The sequence below is a fragment of the Gymnoscopelus braueri genome (assembly GCF_963280865.1).
Source record: "Gymnoscopelus braueri genome assembly, chromosome: 11".
In the NCBI taxonomy this organism is placed as follows: domain Eukaryota; kingdom Metazoa; phylum Chordata; class Actinopteri; order Myctophiformes; family Myctophidae; genus Gymnoscopelus; species Gymnoscopelus braueri.
This window is the reverse complement of record NC_137613.1, coordinates 17,026,024-17,040,638: the sequence shown is the minus strand read 5'-3', so window position 1 is coordinate 17,040,638 and position 14,615 is coordinate 17,026,024. Positions and strand designations below refer to the sequence as shown.

The 14,615-nt window shown below is 43.2% G+C and overlaps 1 protein-coding gene across 1 annotated transcript in view; it reads right to left on the bottom strand.

Moving 5' to 3' along the window:
- Positions 1-14,615, bottom strand: part of grin2da (glutamate receptor, ionotropic, N-methyl D-aspartate 2D, a) — a gene marked incomplete at both ends in the record, with an annotated part of 249,084 nt that overhangs the window by 156,897 nt on the left and 77,572 nt on the right. The window contains one exon of the mRNA XM_080442541.1: positions 11,060-11,200. Coding sequence (XP_080298667.1) covers positions 11,060-11,200 — 141 coding nt within the window. The remainder of the gene's footprint in view (positions 1-11,059; positions 11,201-14,615) is intronic.

Here is a 14,615-nt window from a genome sequence, read left to right as displayed (position 1 = left end):
GCTCACTAATGACATATGCAAGTTGGACACCACCACAATGGTCTGGTCTTTAATTAACACCAGTGGAACTCCACCACATATTCAAGAAGATCGTCACTCTGCCACCATCATCGGGACAAAGATGTTTGTATTTGAGGGAAGGTTCCATTTATACAAAAATAACATTGGACTTGGAGTGTTCGACACAGAGACTAACTGCTGGCTGAGCATGTCTTCTGCAAATCCTTTTCCAGCAGTAATACATCATTCAGCCTTTGCCTATAATGGAGAGCTGTACATATTTTGTCGCAGAAGAGAGAAAGATACCTACATTGATCGGATGGCGTACTTCAGTGGAGAGCTGTGCAGATATCCTGATGACCCGATCATCAATGATCTGTGGAAATTCAATCTAGAGACCTTCTCCTGGAAGAAGGTTGAGCCCAAGGGGGAAGGCCCGGGTCCAGGGTTTAATCATTTGTGCTGTGTGGTGGGAGATCGTATCATCCTCTTTGAAGGACATGAAGAAGAGTCCATAATCGTTGATGACCTGTACATTTTAGACTTTAATCCTAGTCTCAAGACGTTATGTAAACTAGTAGTTATTCAGTACGGTCTGGAGCAGTCAGGACTCACACACCACATCAGATGGGAACTGGCAACCATGATAAAAGGTGAGCCCATGAAAAACAAAACAAGAACAAAACAAGAATCAGACTAGAAAATGTGTTCCTCGGAGCACAGGTCTCCGCCAGGCGAGTACTGTTCCTGTTCCTGATTAATCCTGTCTTACCTATTTATATTACATATTGTGATGTCAGGTGAAGCTTGACCAATGTTAGCTTGGCTGAGACGGACACACACACACGGACGGACAGAGGGTAAAACAGAGGCAGATAGATTTGGCTCAATTAGCGTTGTGTAATAATAATGACACAGACACTCAAAGCACCACAATGGAAACAAGCACTCACTCTTTTTTGTTTTGTTTCATCTTTTGACAGATATGTACAAAATATACAAGAAAAATCAAAAGAGGAAGGCTGCAGTGTTCTAAAAGCCAGTGAAAGATAAAAATCACACCCAGTGTGAAGTGGGTGGTGTGGTCATCACAGTGGTCATCATAGTGATGGTAGCTCACTTAAAAAAAAAAGATTTTTTTTTTAAAGTGCATAATCCTATTTATAGGTTATTAATGTCATCATGTGTCTAGCCAATCACAGTGCTGAATAGAGTCAGCCAATAGAGTCAGCCAATCACAGTACAGCTAGGGGTGTACTAATGAGCCAATCACAGTACAGCTAATGAGGTGTCCCAACCCCAAAAATCACACCCAGTGTGAAGTGGGCGGTGTGGTCATCACAGTGGTCATCACAGTGATGGAAGCTCACTTTAAAAAAAAGTTTTTTTTTTTTTAAGTGCATAGTCCTATTTATAGGTTATTCATTTCATCATGTGTCTCACTAGCCAATCACAGTGCTGAATAGAGTCAGCCAATAGAGTCAGCCAATAGAGTCAGCCAATCACAGTACAGCTAGGGGTGTACTAATGCTAGGGGTGTACTAATTATGAGCCAATCACAGTACAGCGAAGGGTGTATTAATGAGGTGTCCCGACCCCACTTATAGGGGGGCTACACCGCCCAAAAACAGTGTAGGAAAGGTGCCCTTTGGTTAACAAACATGTTAAGAAGCTTTAATGAGAGGCTAGTTCATCATTGAACAGATTAAAATCAAGCCTACATGTGTCGGCCTCCTTCTGCTTTTTGCCAGACCCAAGGGGTCGGGCTTACATGAGGCTTTGTACCTGTTTCGTCCATACATGGGCATGGTCACTTTGTCCTCCGGCCCCAGCCAAAAAAAATCTGTCCCCCAAGAAAGTCTGTCCATACATGGGCATAGAAGGGACACACGTCGTGCGAAGCCCGGCCATTCATGGGCATAGACACAGGCTGACACGTCATGTGAAGTCTGGGTCTGGCAGAACCAGGTCTCCTGGTCTTGTTTAAATCTACACCTTAGGTATATTTTGTTTTGCTATGTTGACATTTTGACTTATGATTCTCTATTTTGTAACATCAATTAATGGGAGTATGTATGGAAAATAAATTCACCCACTCTTTTAAACCTGGGAAAACTTGTGATGTGACAATAAACTTGAAGTTGATCTCCAAAGTTCAGGACAGCTGTGTAGAATAGTGGATGCCTCATGTTTTTAAAACATCACAGTTTGTTGTTCTTTTTTTTTGTGTCTATCAAGCCACAACTAGGACGCAGGCGAGCAGGCACCTCATAATAAACCTTGTAAACAACAGAGGGAGAAATGTCACTACATGTACATGGATCAATTAGAATACTGTTTGTTTCTCGGAATTCTGTTTCTTTCCTGCCTCTGTTTCTTTCCTTTCCTTCCATCCACCTCCCCATCTGTTATGTGCTCTGTCTCTCTGCATTCTGCTACAGTTTGAGCCTTAAACTGTAGAAAAATGCAGACAGGAATTTTAATATTTCATGCTGTTGTTGTTAGGCATTCTAGCACACATCACGCAACTCGAACAGAGGTGCTCGGCGCTTTGTTCTAACGCTAAATTGCACTATGGCAGAACAAGCCATTCCATTCCTCTATTCTTCTGCAGTCAATCCTCTGTATCATCGTCCCCTGGTAGTAAATGGCGGCGCTCCAGCTTGTAATCATGGTTATTCATGACTGTTAACCAATCCTCATGTCTGCACTTATAGCATTTCACTCTGCATAATGCGGGGAGCTTTGGCTGATTGCTGAAGATTTCAATTTAAAATGTGTCACCCGTATCACACAAACTGTATATGTGAGAGGGAGAGAAAATGCTAGACACAACACATCACCGGAAAAGGAAGGATTAACTCTTTGACTGCCAGAAATAAAATATAATTTTGCCACGCCACTGCCAGTTTGTTTTCAATCACCTTTGAAAAATCATAGAATATTTATCTCCAGTATGATCGACCCCCCGATCGCTTTAAAAGACGTAATCCGAGTCTCGTAGAATCGGGGGGGGGGGGGGGGGGGAGTGAGCCACCGCGATCATCCGCTCCATAGTTGTGGCCAGTTGAATGTAGGCTGTTTTCCCCTAAAAGCAACTCAAACAGCGGAAAAGCCATTCTTCCAGATCGAATTACAAGGGAGAGAACGGGCAACGGGGTGTTTTTTTTTTGTGTGATGACGTCACCGCTGCTTCTCTCCTTCACAGAGAGCCAAACAGTGATCCATAGGTGAGCGAACAGCGCCATCTAGTGGAAAACCATTGAAAACACAACATCTCGTCAAACTTGTCAATGGCAGGCTGCGCCTTAGCAGAATGTGACGAGAAATCTCGTCGGTGGCAGGCAAAGAGTTAAGGATGCATTCACACTGTACTTCATCAGTAGCACCGTAGGCAGTGGTAGCATCATATCGTCTAGCTTCGGGCACCCGGGTGGCGCAGCAGGGGTAAAGTAGCTGCCTGCCACCACAGAGTCTTAGGAGTTTAAATCACTTCATGTGCAGTGACACATATCAGCTTCATTTAGCTTCATTCATCTATAGCTTCATTTATCCTGCACCAAGTGTCGGCCCCTGGCCACATGCGCAAATCAGTGTTGTTAAGCAACGGTTTCTGTTGTGTCTGACATCAGTGCATGTTATGTTTGTGACATCCACCGGCGTCCTCACGTTGGCAAATTCCACCTGAGATATGAATGCTCAAAATACATTTCACCTTGACCTTGACCTTTTGAGACCAAACGTTAATCACCAATTCAGGGCAGCCTCTGATCATTGCAGAGAGGGAGGAGGCCTGCACACAGTCTTAAGGCTCCCAGAAAAATATATTTATTTATGCAGAGGTATAAAAACACAACGTTTCGGCCTCTGTGGCTTTCGCCAGGTGTCTGACCTTCTCCCTCTCTACAATGTTATTTAGTCTGATCTAGCACCTGTCAAAATAGCCGACTTATGGATGAGCGTGCACCTCTTGACCGCTACAGCCTCTTATCATTCCCACCAAGTTTTGTGAAAATACTCCCTTCTGTTCTCAATGACAAGACAAATGTAATGGAGCGAAGACATAATTCCTCTCCAACAGCATGGGAGGAGGAGGTACTTAATTAGAAATCACTGTTAATACCAACAACATTCATAACCAAATGGTTACAAGAACATTTTTTGCCATTGCTGCCAACATCTCAAAGTGGGAAAATCCTTACCAGCCCAAAACAATTTGTCTTATAGGGATCAAACGGCAATAAAATCAGCAAGTAAAAAATAATTAGCAAGCGTGCTGCTCAGCAGCGTGCTGAGCGATAACTGCTGCCTGATGGTATGGCACAAACCCGAGCAATTGTGTACTTGAGTGTGTATTGTGTTTTACTGTGTCATCATTGTGTTCATAATCATAACCAGCGACACCAGTCAGATCAACAGTCCTTTGCCAAATCAACTTCACACAAAAAATCCAATATAGCCAGGAACAGACTTTTCTGTTTCGTGCTGCAATACACCTAGGTGATGTTTTTTCTTGCATCATGCTAACTATTGATTTGAGGCATTGCATTTGTTTTAAGAGGTCAATATAATCTTGCTTTGGAAGAAAAGCTTTCAAATGATTCCTCACATTCACTCAATTGTCTTTTATGGGGCATGCAGTCTCTGGGAACACATATACACTGAATGCCTGAGTGGACTATAAAACTGCAGTGCTAATTAGGGTTCCAATGTGTTAGTGTTATTTCCCTCCTGCATTCCGTCCAACAGCTCAATATACTGTGCATTGAAACCTTTTTTTTTGGTCCAACCAAATCACAAGTGTCAGGGCCCGATATGGTTCCGTGCGTCAGAGCCCTGAAATGGATTTGAACTGTTGAACGTATGTACATTGAGCAGAAACAGATGGTTTGTGACATTCTTACATGACGAGTCAGTCTTTTCCTCCCTTTTTCTCTATCTCCCTCTCTCTCTTAATCACTCTCATCTCTGTGCAAAGACGCACATCTGCGACTACTTTCAACTGTTATCCTATGTCTTAGTCATATTCTTATTAACAGGAATAATGCAAATGTAATGCAAATGTTGTTGTTTTTTAATGGCTTCTGAGCACAAAAACAATTACAATTTTTGGTGCCTTCCAGTGCGGCAAATTGGCTGGTGACACCAATGGATCACCTGGCACAGATCATTAACCACTAAAAACCCATACTTAGATGACTGGAGTACCTCAGGGCTTTATACAAGTGACTTTTCTTAGCTGAAAATAGCCAATCTACAAGCTCACAATGTGTTGCAGGTGACGCATTGAGAGCTTGTAGATCAGCTGTTTTCTGCGAAAGTCCACAATATGGATGCTGGGGTTTAAGTGGTTAATATATTTTTTCAACAACTATTATGTTGTTGAAACCCTCCCTGTCTCTCTCTCCCTGTCTCTCCCTCTCCCTCCTTCTCTCTCTCTCGCTCTCTCCCACTTCTCAGGTTCCTGCTGGGGGTTTCAGTCCGCGTTGTGCCATGCTGACTACGCCATCGGCCGTCCGCGTTGTGCCATGCTGACTACGCCATCGGCCGTCCGCGTTGTGCCATGCTGACTACGCCATCGGCCGTCCGCGTTGTGCCGTGCTGACTACGCTAACGACCTCCTCCCCAAAGACTCCAGGGTCGGCGACCCTCCCCGGAACCCTCTTCCCCTCCCTCTATTACATTCTATTCATTCAATAAAACTTTAAACTTTCCATAAAGGTGTGTTTCTTCGTGTAGAGAAAGAGCCCTGAGATACACCGGTCAACCGGGGTTGATGTGGTTAAATAGCGAGTAAATACTGTGCTGGGGGACAGTGCAAGATTCTAGCCCAGGTCAGTGATCATCTACGATGCAATCTCTTTCTGACCTTTTCTCACTCCAACCAAGATAACAATATGTCAATAATTTGCCGTGTGCACAGATGGGCACATTTTCGTACTTACACTAATGGTTCTCAAAGTGAGGTCCGGGGACCGCCAGGGGTCCTTGGGTTGGTTCCAGGGGGTCCCCAGCAAAATGTGTTAATACTGCATCAAGATCATTTTAACCACGTTATCCATATTTTTTACGTTGGCTATTCAAAAATAGCAGATTGCTATTTTTTTGAATAGTTTTGCTTCTCTTCTGGCACAAGCTTTTTTCAGATTAGGGTTCACGGCCAAATACATATCATTTTGGGGGTCCTTGACACGAAAAAGTTTGAGAACCACTGAGTTACACAGCAGGGGCGGTTGGGCATTAAAATGACAACAGTGTCAGCTGTAAACTATGACCACTTGCGCTGCCCTTTGTGCTGTATTGAGCTCAGTGTAAGATACAGCCTTTAATGTCCGCCCCCATTCAATTCAGTCCAAGCTCTATATTCTGATAGCAATCAGTTATAGAGTGTTCAGTTAGAGGGGTCTCCCCAGTCTCTCCAGCTCTTTAGTAAACAGAAAAGGCATTTTCAGGTCGGCATACCAATTTCATCCACTCAGGAGAGAGAACTCACACAGGATACAGGATAAACAAGTCAAATTGGAAATGAATTGAAGCTGGAACGCTATCAAATTGAAGCTGATGAGTGGGTTCTCCCACCTGAAAATGTATTGCCCCTTTATTATAGAGCTGGAGAGACAGAGAGACCCATGTTACTGAACAAACACTCTATAGCAGCAAATCATTGTAGTGGAGTAAAAAGTAAAATAGTATAAAGTTTCGAAAAATTAACTTAAGTAAATCTAAATACCTTGAGTAACTAAGTTATTAAAATAACTCAAGTACTTAGGTATAGTACTTGAGTAAATGTTCTTCGTCCACTGCTGATAACACCATGCCACACCATGTTTTGAGGTGCTCATTGTCCAAAGATAATTGTCTCCACATAGCCTGCTGTGTCTACCCTGCTTGCACCATAATTATGTAAGTAAGTAAGTCCTTTATTACATGAAGATAAAAGTAAAGCACTGTTATTTGCTCCCACTGATCAGTGGGAGCAAATAACAGCGTCAGGACTTATCGCAGGACTTTTTATCTTTAATGTTAATGTTCTGTCTGTATTGTAATGTTCTGCCCCTGTACTACCAGAGAGGATGTGCATGCTCTACGCAGGTGGTTCCCAAACGTCTTAGCTCAATACCCAAAAGAGAAATTGGACGTTTGCCCAGGACCCAAACTAGTAAAAATAGCAGATCTACAAGCTCACAACGTGTCGCTTAGAAATAATATACTGTACATATTCAGTTTTTATGTAGGAAACTGAAAAAAGGAGGACCCATAAAAATTGGGCCCCGACCCACAGTGCTCTACAGGGTTCTCACCTTCTTTTTTTCCCTTGGAGCTCTTTAACCACTCTAGAAAGGGTGCCTTCTTACACCTGACAAAAGTTGAGACCCCCCCCCACACACACACACACAATGTCAGATGACACAGGTATCATTCACGCCTGCCATACCAAGGACTGCCACTCTCGACCTCGGCGGCGCGCGCCCCTCCAAGTGGAGTGGTCTGCCAGAGTGATAGACGGCCAACGCTGACAAATGAGGCGATTGAGACGCCGGTGCTTCGTGAATCGTGACGGAGTGCTTGGGACGGAGAAGAGAAGAGCCGGCCCCCCAAAATGTATCTCTTCACCTTCACAAGATAACGGATGGGAGAACTACCCGTCTCTATCATCAGTCTGTCTGTCCGTCTGTCTAAATCTCCAACCATATTTAGTCTGGATGACACTAAGCAGTGTGAAGGGTACGGTACGATGCAGTATGCATGTCATCGTTCCTCTCCTCGTCCTCTCTTGCTCTTATCAATCAATCAACTTTATTTGTGTAGACTCAGGGGTCCATTAAAAAACAAATAACAAGAAACAAACACTATACATACATAAAAAACACCTCTATACCATTAAAACATCAGCTATTGCAATAGAATCATACCAGTGTTTCCAGAAAGTAGACCGATATGTTGTAACACTGAGGCTGGGGCCCAGTATTCAAATATGGGAGACTGTAATTGGTAGTTAGTTGTAGGTCTAACCAATTTTGTCCAGAGCCTTTTGATCCCGCCCCTTGGGGGGGGAAAGAAAATCCTCATAGAAGCGCCAGACTCATATCCACGCAGTGATATAGTGTGGCCACGCGAGGCTACAACTCACACCACCTTGGGTTTCTCAACAGTATACGCATGCGATCATTATAAGCAATCTGAAGCTTATACAGGCTTGCCCTCCTGAACTTAACCCACAAAGGGGCGGTATACAGGGGTGTACAGTACGCTTCTGAAGAGGTTTACCTTCACATCACATCTTAGATAGCGGGACTTACATTGAGCGAGCAGGTCGTGGTTCATGGGCATGCTGAAGTATGCTTTGACAAGAAAGCTGTTATGGGCGCACACCAGCAGGATCAAACACAATACATTGTTGCTGTCAGGCAGAAACCTCTTATCAACGCCCTACTTGATCATCCTAACTACAGCATCACACAGAAGCATCAAAAGTAGCAGATCCACAAGCTCGGAATATGGCGCGAAGCGACGCGTTTTGAGCTTGTAGATGTGGATTTTGAATCGTGAAAAGTAACAGTTTTGGACATAACGAGGTTTCACCGCCCAACAGAGACATTATATTAACATCAAGCCAATTCTCTTTCGAAAAACAGTTGCCTTTTATATCCTTCTATAAATTATGCTAATCTCAGCATATGGTGTGTGTGAGTAAGTAATTTTGCCCCATTTGTCCCATAGATCAGGACCCTACTGTATCTCCTGTTTACTTGCTTAACTGTCCTTCGTGTATCTCGTGTACAACAATGGGTTACAATACATTGCATAACCGGAGGAGGAACTGGGAATTGCCTGATAACCCAAACGCCCAATGGGCATTGTTCCCAGTGGGCATCAGCCTGGTTTTTATAAAGGATAACTCGGCTTTCAGAAGAAGATCTCGGACGTTCTCCAATTTCTTCAGATGAGACAGTATATAAGCTGCTTTGAGAACATAAACAACCGCAAGGCAGCTGGAAGCATTTCATGACGGGCTGGTGATTCACTCTATAGGCTTTGCCGGTCTGCGGTCTTCTGGTCTCGATCCAGCAACATACGGCATCATCCTGCAAGCTGTCTTTAGAAATGTGCATGAGCATGACAGCTCTACACTCTAGTGTAAAAGATCATGACGTTGCAAAGCGGGTTTATGAATAAATACATGGTCAATGGGCATTGGTCATGCTACTTTGATACGACTTAAGAGATCAATCAACATACAACAGGCAATACAAATGACGCAGTAACAGGCTAATACAAAAAGGTGAAACCCCTGCTAATATCAGTTCAATTTCAAGGACCAGTCAAGGTGATCTCAGGAGTTTGTTGCGGAGAAAAGTCTCTCAACACAGCAGGGTGTTAGAGGACGATTATGACAATGGCGGGTTTGGAAAGGTTTTCGCGCAGGACAGCTGTCCAGTAGGCTACTCGATTATTGTGGGGAGTTCATTCTTGATCTAGGCTATTCTCCCTTTGATGTTATCAATGAACCAAGCGTGTTGTTCAGCTTCAGCGATTACAATCCCATACAAATCACATGGATGGACCCTTTGAAAGTTCTTCCATGCTAAAAGTGTCAGGTCCAGGTATAGTACTGTAGGAAAGAGGCCGACACTGTCATAATTCCATGGCATTATGAAGGAGCAACGGGTGCCTCTTCTTTCTCCCCCAATAGGGGACTGCGGGTGGTGGTGCGTTCCACCTGGACAGTGGAGCCGTTTTTTTTCCGGCTGCTGCATTGCTGTGTTGTTATAAGAATGAAAAATCAAGAATGAGGGACATTGTTGAGTGCTGTTTATACTGTGTGTGTATCATGACGTCGCAAAGCGGGTTTGTGAATGGGGAGACGGACAGACACCTTCACATCTAATCACAAAAGTCATCCACCAGACAGCCGTCGGAGGCAACAATGCAACATGCAGGATGTAGAGAGTCGGCCTTGATTCGAGGGGCGGTAGCCTTTATATCAAATATACAAATATTTGGCCATGGCTGAAGGAAGGCCCAGCTTCACTCAGGTAAGGCCGGGGCCTCATCGTGCCTTAGAGCAGGGGTTCTCAACCTTTTCAGGCCGCGACCCCCAAAATAATTATATTATTTCCCGCGACCCCCCGCGTGCATAATAAAAATGTTTGCGGTTCTGGGCGGATAGTTTTTCCCCGATTTTTGGTTACTTTATTTCCGTTTTAGGGTTAGGGTTAGGGTTAGGGTTAGGTTATTTAATTATAATAGGTTATTTGATAATTATTAGGGTTAGGGTTAGGGTTCCTAATTTTAATAATGAAATATCTTGAATTTAGTAAATTAACTGATAAAACATGAATTAATAATAACATAAAAAAATATTTTGTTAAAAAAAAAAATATATATATATATATATATATATTTTTTTTTACATTCACCAAAAAATCTGGTGACTGCCCCAAATTATTTGGCGACCCCCCTGGGGGTCGCGACCCCCAGGTTGAGAACCACTGCCTTAGAGTAGGGTATACCCTCCCCTCCTCATGAAACATAAAACGATGGAACAGCGGCCAATGTTTCCGGCGTGATACCTTGCACTTCATGTAAATGTTTTCCCTACACACACACACACACACACACACAGAAAAATAAAGGTGCCAACTAGGAACCAAAACTGGCTCATCAGAGTGGATCTGTGCCAAATATATATCAATTTGGGGGTCCTTGGCATCAAAAGGTTTGAGAACTACTGTTTAGAAGGCATTTGTAGAATCGGCCTCAGGTCTTAAGAACCATTTAAGAACCATTATTTTTCTGTGGCGGGTTCCTGCAACTCTCTCTCACCGATTCCAAAAAGAAAACCGGCACACACAAGAACAGCAAACGTAATCTAATGGATCTTATAATACAGCAGTCCCTGCATGCGTTTTGGTTCTCTGCAGACTGACAGGAAAAGGTGGGGGTGTTGTGGTGGGGGACTATATGCAGAAGTTCAAAGACACCATTTGTTCTCCTCTCATTCTCCCAGCCCCGCCCGCCCGCCCGCCCGCCCGCCCGCGCCGCCGGCTCGTCTCACCTGATTCTGTCTGGCACTCTTTGCGTCAGGTTGCTGTCCGTCTGGCAGTTGCCGGCGTACTGGCCACGGCTGCCGGGCCCCAAGTCCCTGCGGAGCGCCATGGCCCCATGGGTAAGCACAGAGACTCCCTTGGCGATACGTCTGCAGAGCATGAGAGAGAGAGAGAGAGAGAGAGAGAGAGAGAGAGAGGAGAGAGAGAGAGAGAGACGAGAGAGAGAGAGAGAGGAGAGAGAGAGGAGAGAGAGAGAGAGAGAGAGAGAGAGAGAGAGAGAGATTGGATTACATGTTTCTTTCAAGGCAGGTAGTGAGAGGCTGGGCAGAGAAAGAGAGAGAGTGCAGATTTCAAAGGATGTCACAAGAGAGAGAGAGAGAGAGAGAGCTATATTGCTTGTTATCCATCATTGTTAGGATGCATGTTATTCACTTGTTGTCTCTGTATACGTAATTGTTGTGACTTGTTTGATGTTATTATCTATGTATGCTGTGGCAATGTAAGACATATTTTATCACAATAATAAAGCATTTTGAAATAATACAAAAACTCAGAGAGAGAGAGAGAGAGAGAGAGAGAGAGACAGAGAGAGACAGAGAGAGACAGAGGAGAGAGAAGAGAGAAAGAGAGAGAAGAGAGAGAGAGAGAGAGAGAGAGATGAGAGAGAAGAGAGAGAGAGAGAGTTTTAAGTCACTGTGACATATCAAGTCAGACAGCATTGTGGTTCAGCTTCAGTTTCACAGCCATGACAAATCAATTATAGTAGTATATTTAAAAAACACATTTTAATACAATGTCTGCACTGTTTTGTGTTTATCAAATAACAGAACTGCATTTGCCATACACAAGCAAGGAGCAGCAGTACGTATAAGCAATACTTATAATGACAGATCTGGGGGTTTATGACTGATTCATTTCCCCCATATGGCTTATTTGGAGCCAGGCTACACACCACGAGTCAGGTCAGCCAACCATAACAGCTCCATTTGAGATGCTATACCACAATAGAATGTCTGGCATCACATGTTTATGTCAGTGGTTCTCAAAGTGGGGTCCAGCAGGGACCCTCAGGGTTCCTTGACTGGGTTCCACATGGACCCTTACAGATGGAATAACATTTTTTTTAACAAGTTTGAGAACCACTGTTTTATGTCATATTGGTCATTATTACACGGCTTGGTTGAATGCTTGGTTCTGATTTGTCAATCACTAAATTCAGTGGTCTGTTCTTTTTGAAAAAATTACCACTGAACTCAATAACAGACGGCTGTCTAATCAAAGACTGCAAGAACACCTGCCAATATCAATCTGTGCCAGTTGATTTTATGCCATATCCAACATGACAGCCATGTAAATAAGCACACGATGCCATTTACAGCAAAACATAGCTCTCAAGAATGTTTTTGAAAACATTTGAGGTGAGAAATAGACAATCCAGTAACCAAATATTGATTCTATTTTATCAGCACTTTCCGTTGATTTCCGAGGCGACACGTTGCACTGGACGCACCTGGCATAAATTATTGGAAATACTTTTATAACCGTAAGCAATTAAATCCTTCGATTAGACCCCGACGAAGGGTCTAATCACCCTGTGTCTCAATAATGACCCGCTCCCCATTGATTATCCCTTGCTTATTAGGCTATTTGACAAGCTATCCCTGTGCTTGTTGCTCTTAAAGGAGTAGTTCACCCAAACTATTCTATCAATTACACACCCCATGAAGCCTTGAATTCATGGAGATTTTTTAGTTTTTGTCGCATTCCTGGGCCCAATAATTTGATGACCGGGTCATCGGTCAATAGGAGACTATGTAGGAGAACTAGACTCCGCCAGTCATCAAATTATTGGCATAGGAATGCGACAAAAACAACTCCATGAATTCAAGGCTTCATGGGGTGTGTAATTGATAGAAAATAAGTAATTTTTTGGGTGTACTACTCCTTTAAAACTTTGGTAGCATAACATCAATACAATAACAGCTCATGATCACCGGGGCCAAAAAAAACTAATTTCACAAGTGGGATGTATCAGACTGAGCTAAAAATAAAATAAAATAAAGTGTCCTGGAAAGCAGCAGCAGGAGAGACAAATCCCTTCATCATCTTGACAGCCCAAGATGGCTGCTGGACAGTGAAGCACTTTGATAAAGCACAGGGAAACGGGGACAGGATGTCCATGAGGATATTCACACAGAGAGGTTGCTAAGTGATGTGGAATGAATGAATTCACATCGCCCCAGTCCTGACATAATACTGTAACGTTTACATCAGCGGTGGGAAAGATTAATCTCATGTTTTGCTTGTAACTTTCCTCTTCTACCCCGAATTTGAACCCGGTTTCCTGCGCAATTAAGTGCTGAAATTTGTTACCATTGAGCCAGCTAATTAATTAGAGCCTGCCTGCTTGCTCAGGGGATAAATTGAATCTTGACCTTCAGGTCAACATTCGTGTCAGATCCTGTGTCTAGGTGAGCCTTTGATCTAAATGTCTCAATGTTTACAAAATGTTTGTTTTATTGATGCCAGAGATACAGATGGCCGTGATATCTATATATGAATTTACTTGCACTAATTATTTGATCATCTAAAATGCAATAACTAATTTACATGCTGTGCCAGAATACAAATTGGCGACAGATGTGTAGGAGAGCGTACGTTAGCATTTAACCCAAAGTGCTAGTGACGGCGGGGGGTCATCTCCATAAGGCGTCCCTTATGGGATCCACAGTCTTCTGCTGCATGCATGCACGGTCACTGTGTTTTATGGGGAGCAGGTGGCGTTAATGTTGTCTACACTGCTGTGTTTTCTTCTGTACTTTCTGTGCTGAATGGCTCACATCTGCTAAATGTGTACTAGCCGCTTTAGTGTGCTAATGTATAACACAACCCAATGACCCAGGGATGGAGGGGAGGGAGGGGGGGAGAGAGAGAGAGAGAGAGAGAGAGAGAGAGAGAGAGAGAGAGAGAGAGAGAGAGGAGAGAGAGAGAAGCAGAGAAATGGGTAGGGCTGAAACTATCGAGTCTTTTCGTAGCAATTATTCTATCGATTACTTTTTAATTAATCGAATAATTGAGAAGCACTTTTATTTTTGTGCATATATGGGACCGACCGACTTTTAACTCGGCACGCACATCGGCAAGGACCTCAAGGACTTATCCGTTGAGTCGCTCGGATATGTGGTTGTCCAGAACCACCGATCTGACCGATATGTCCATATATAGGCATATTAGGGCATTCACAGAATAGTCGAATATTCGAATATCAAACCGACTATTCGACTATCAAAACCACTATTCGACTATTCGAAAAAGAAAAAAAAAAAAAAGCACTTTTTTTTTTTTTTTTTTTAAGATTTTTTTTTTAGTGTCTTTTCTAGAGCAGACACGCAGCTGTGAGCTCTGGTGTGACGTCAACTCGCATTCCTTGAGTCGAGTCATCAATGCCATTGAAAAAAAAAAAAAAAAAAACTTTTTTTAAATTTTTATTTTTTTTATAATCAAACCGAATAATCGACTATTCGAATACTTTTGGGTCGAATAATTCGAATACCATAAATCACT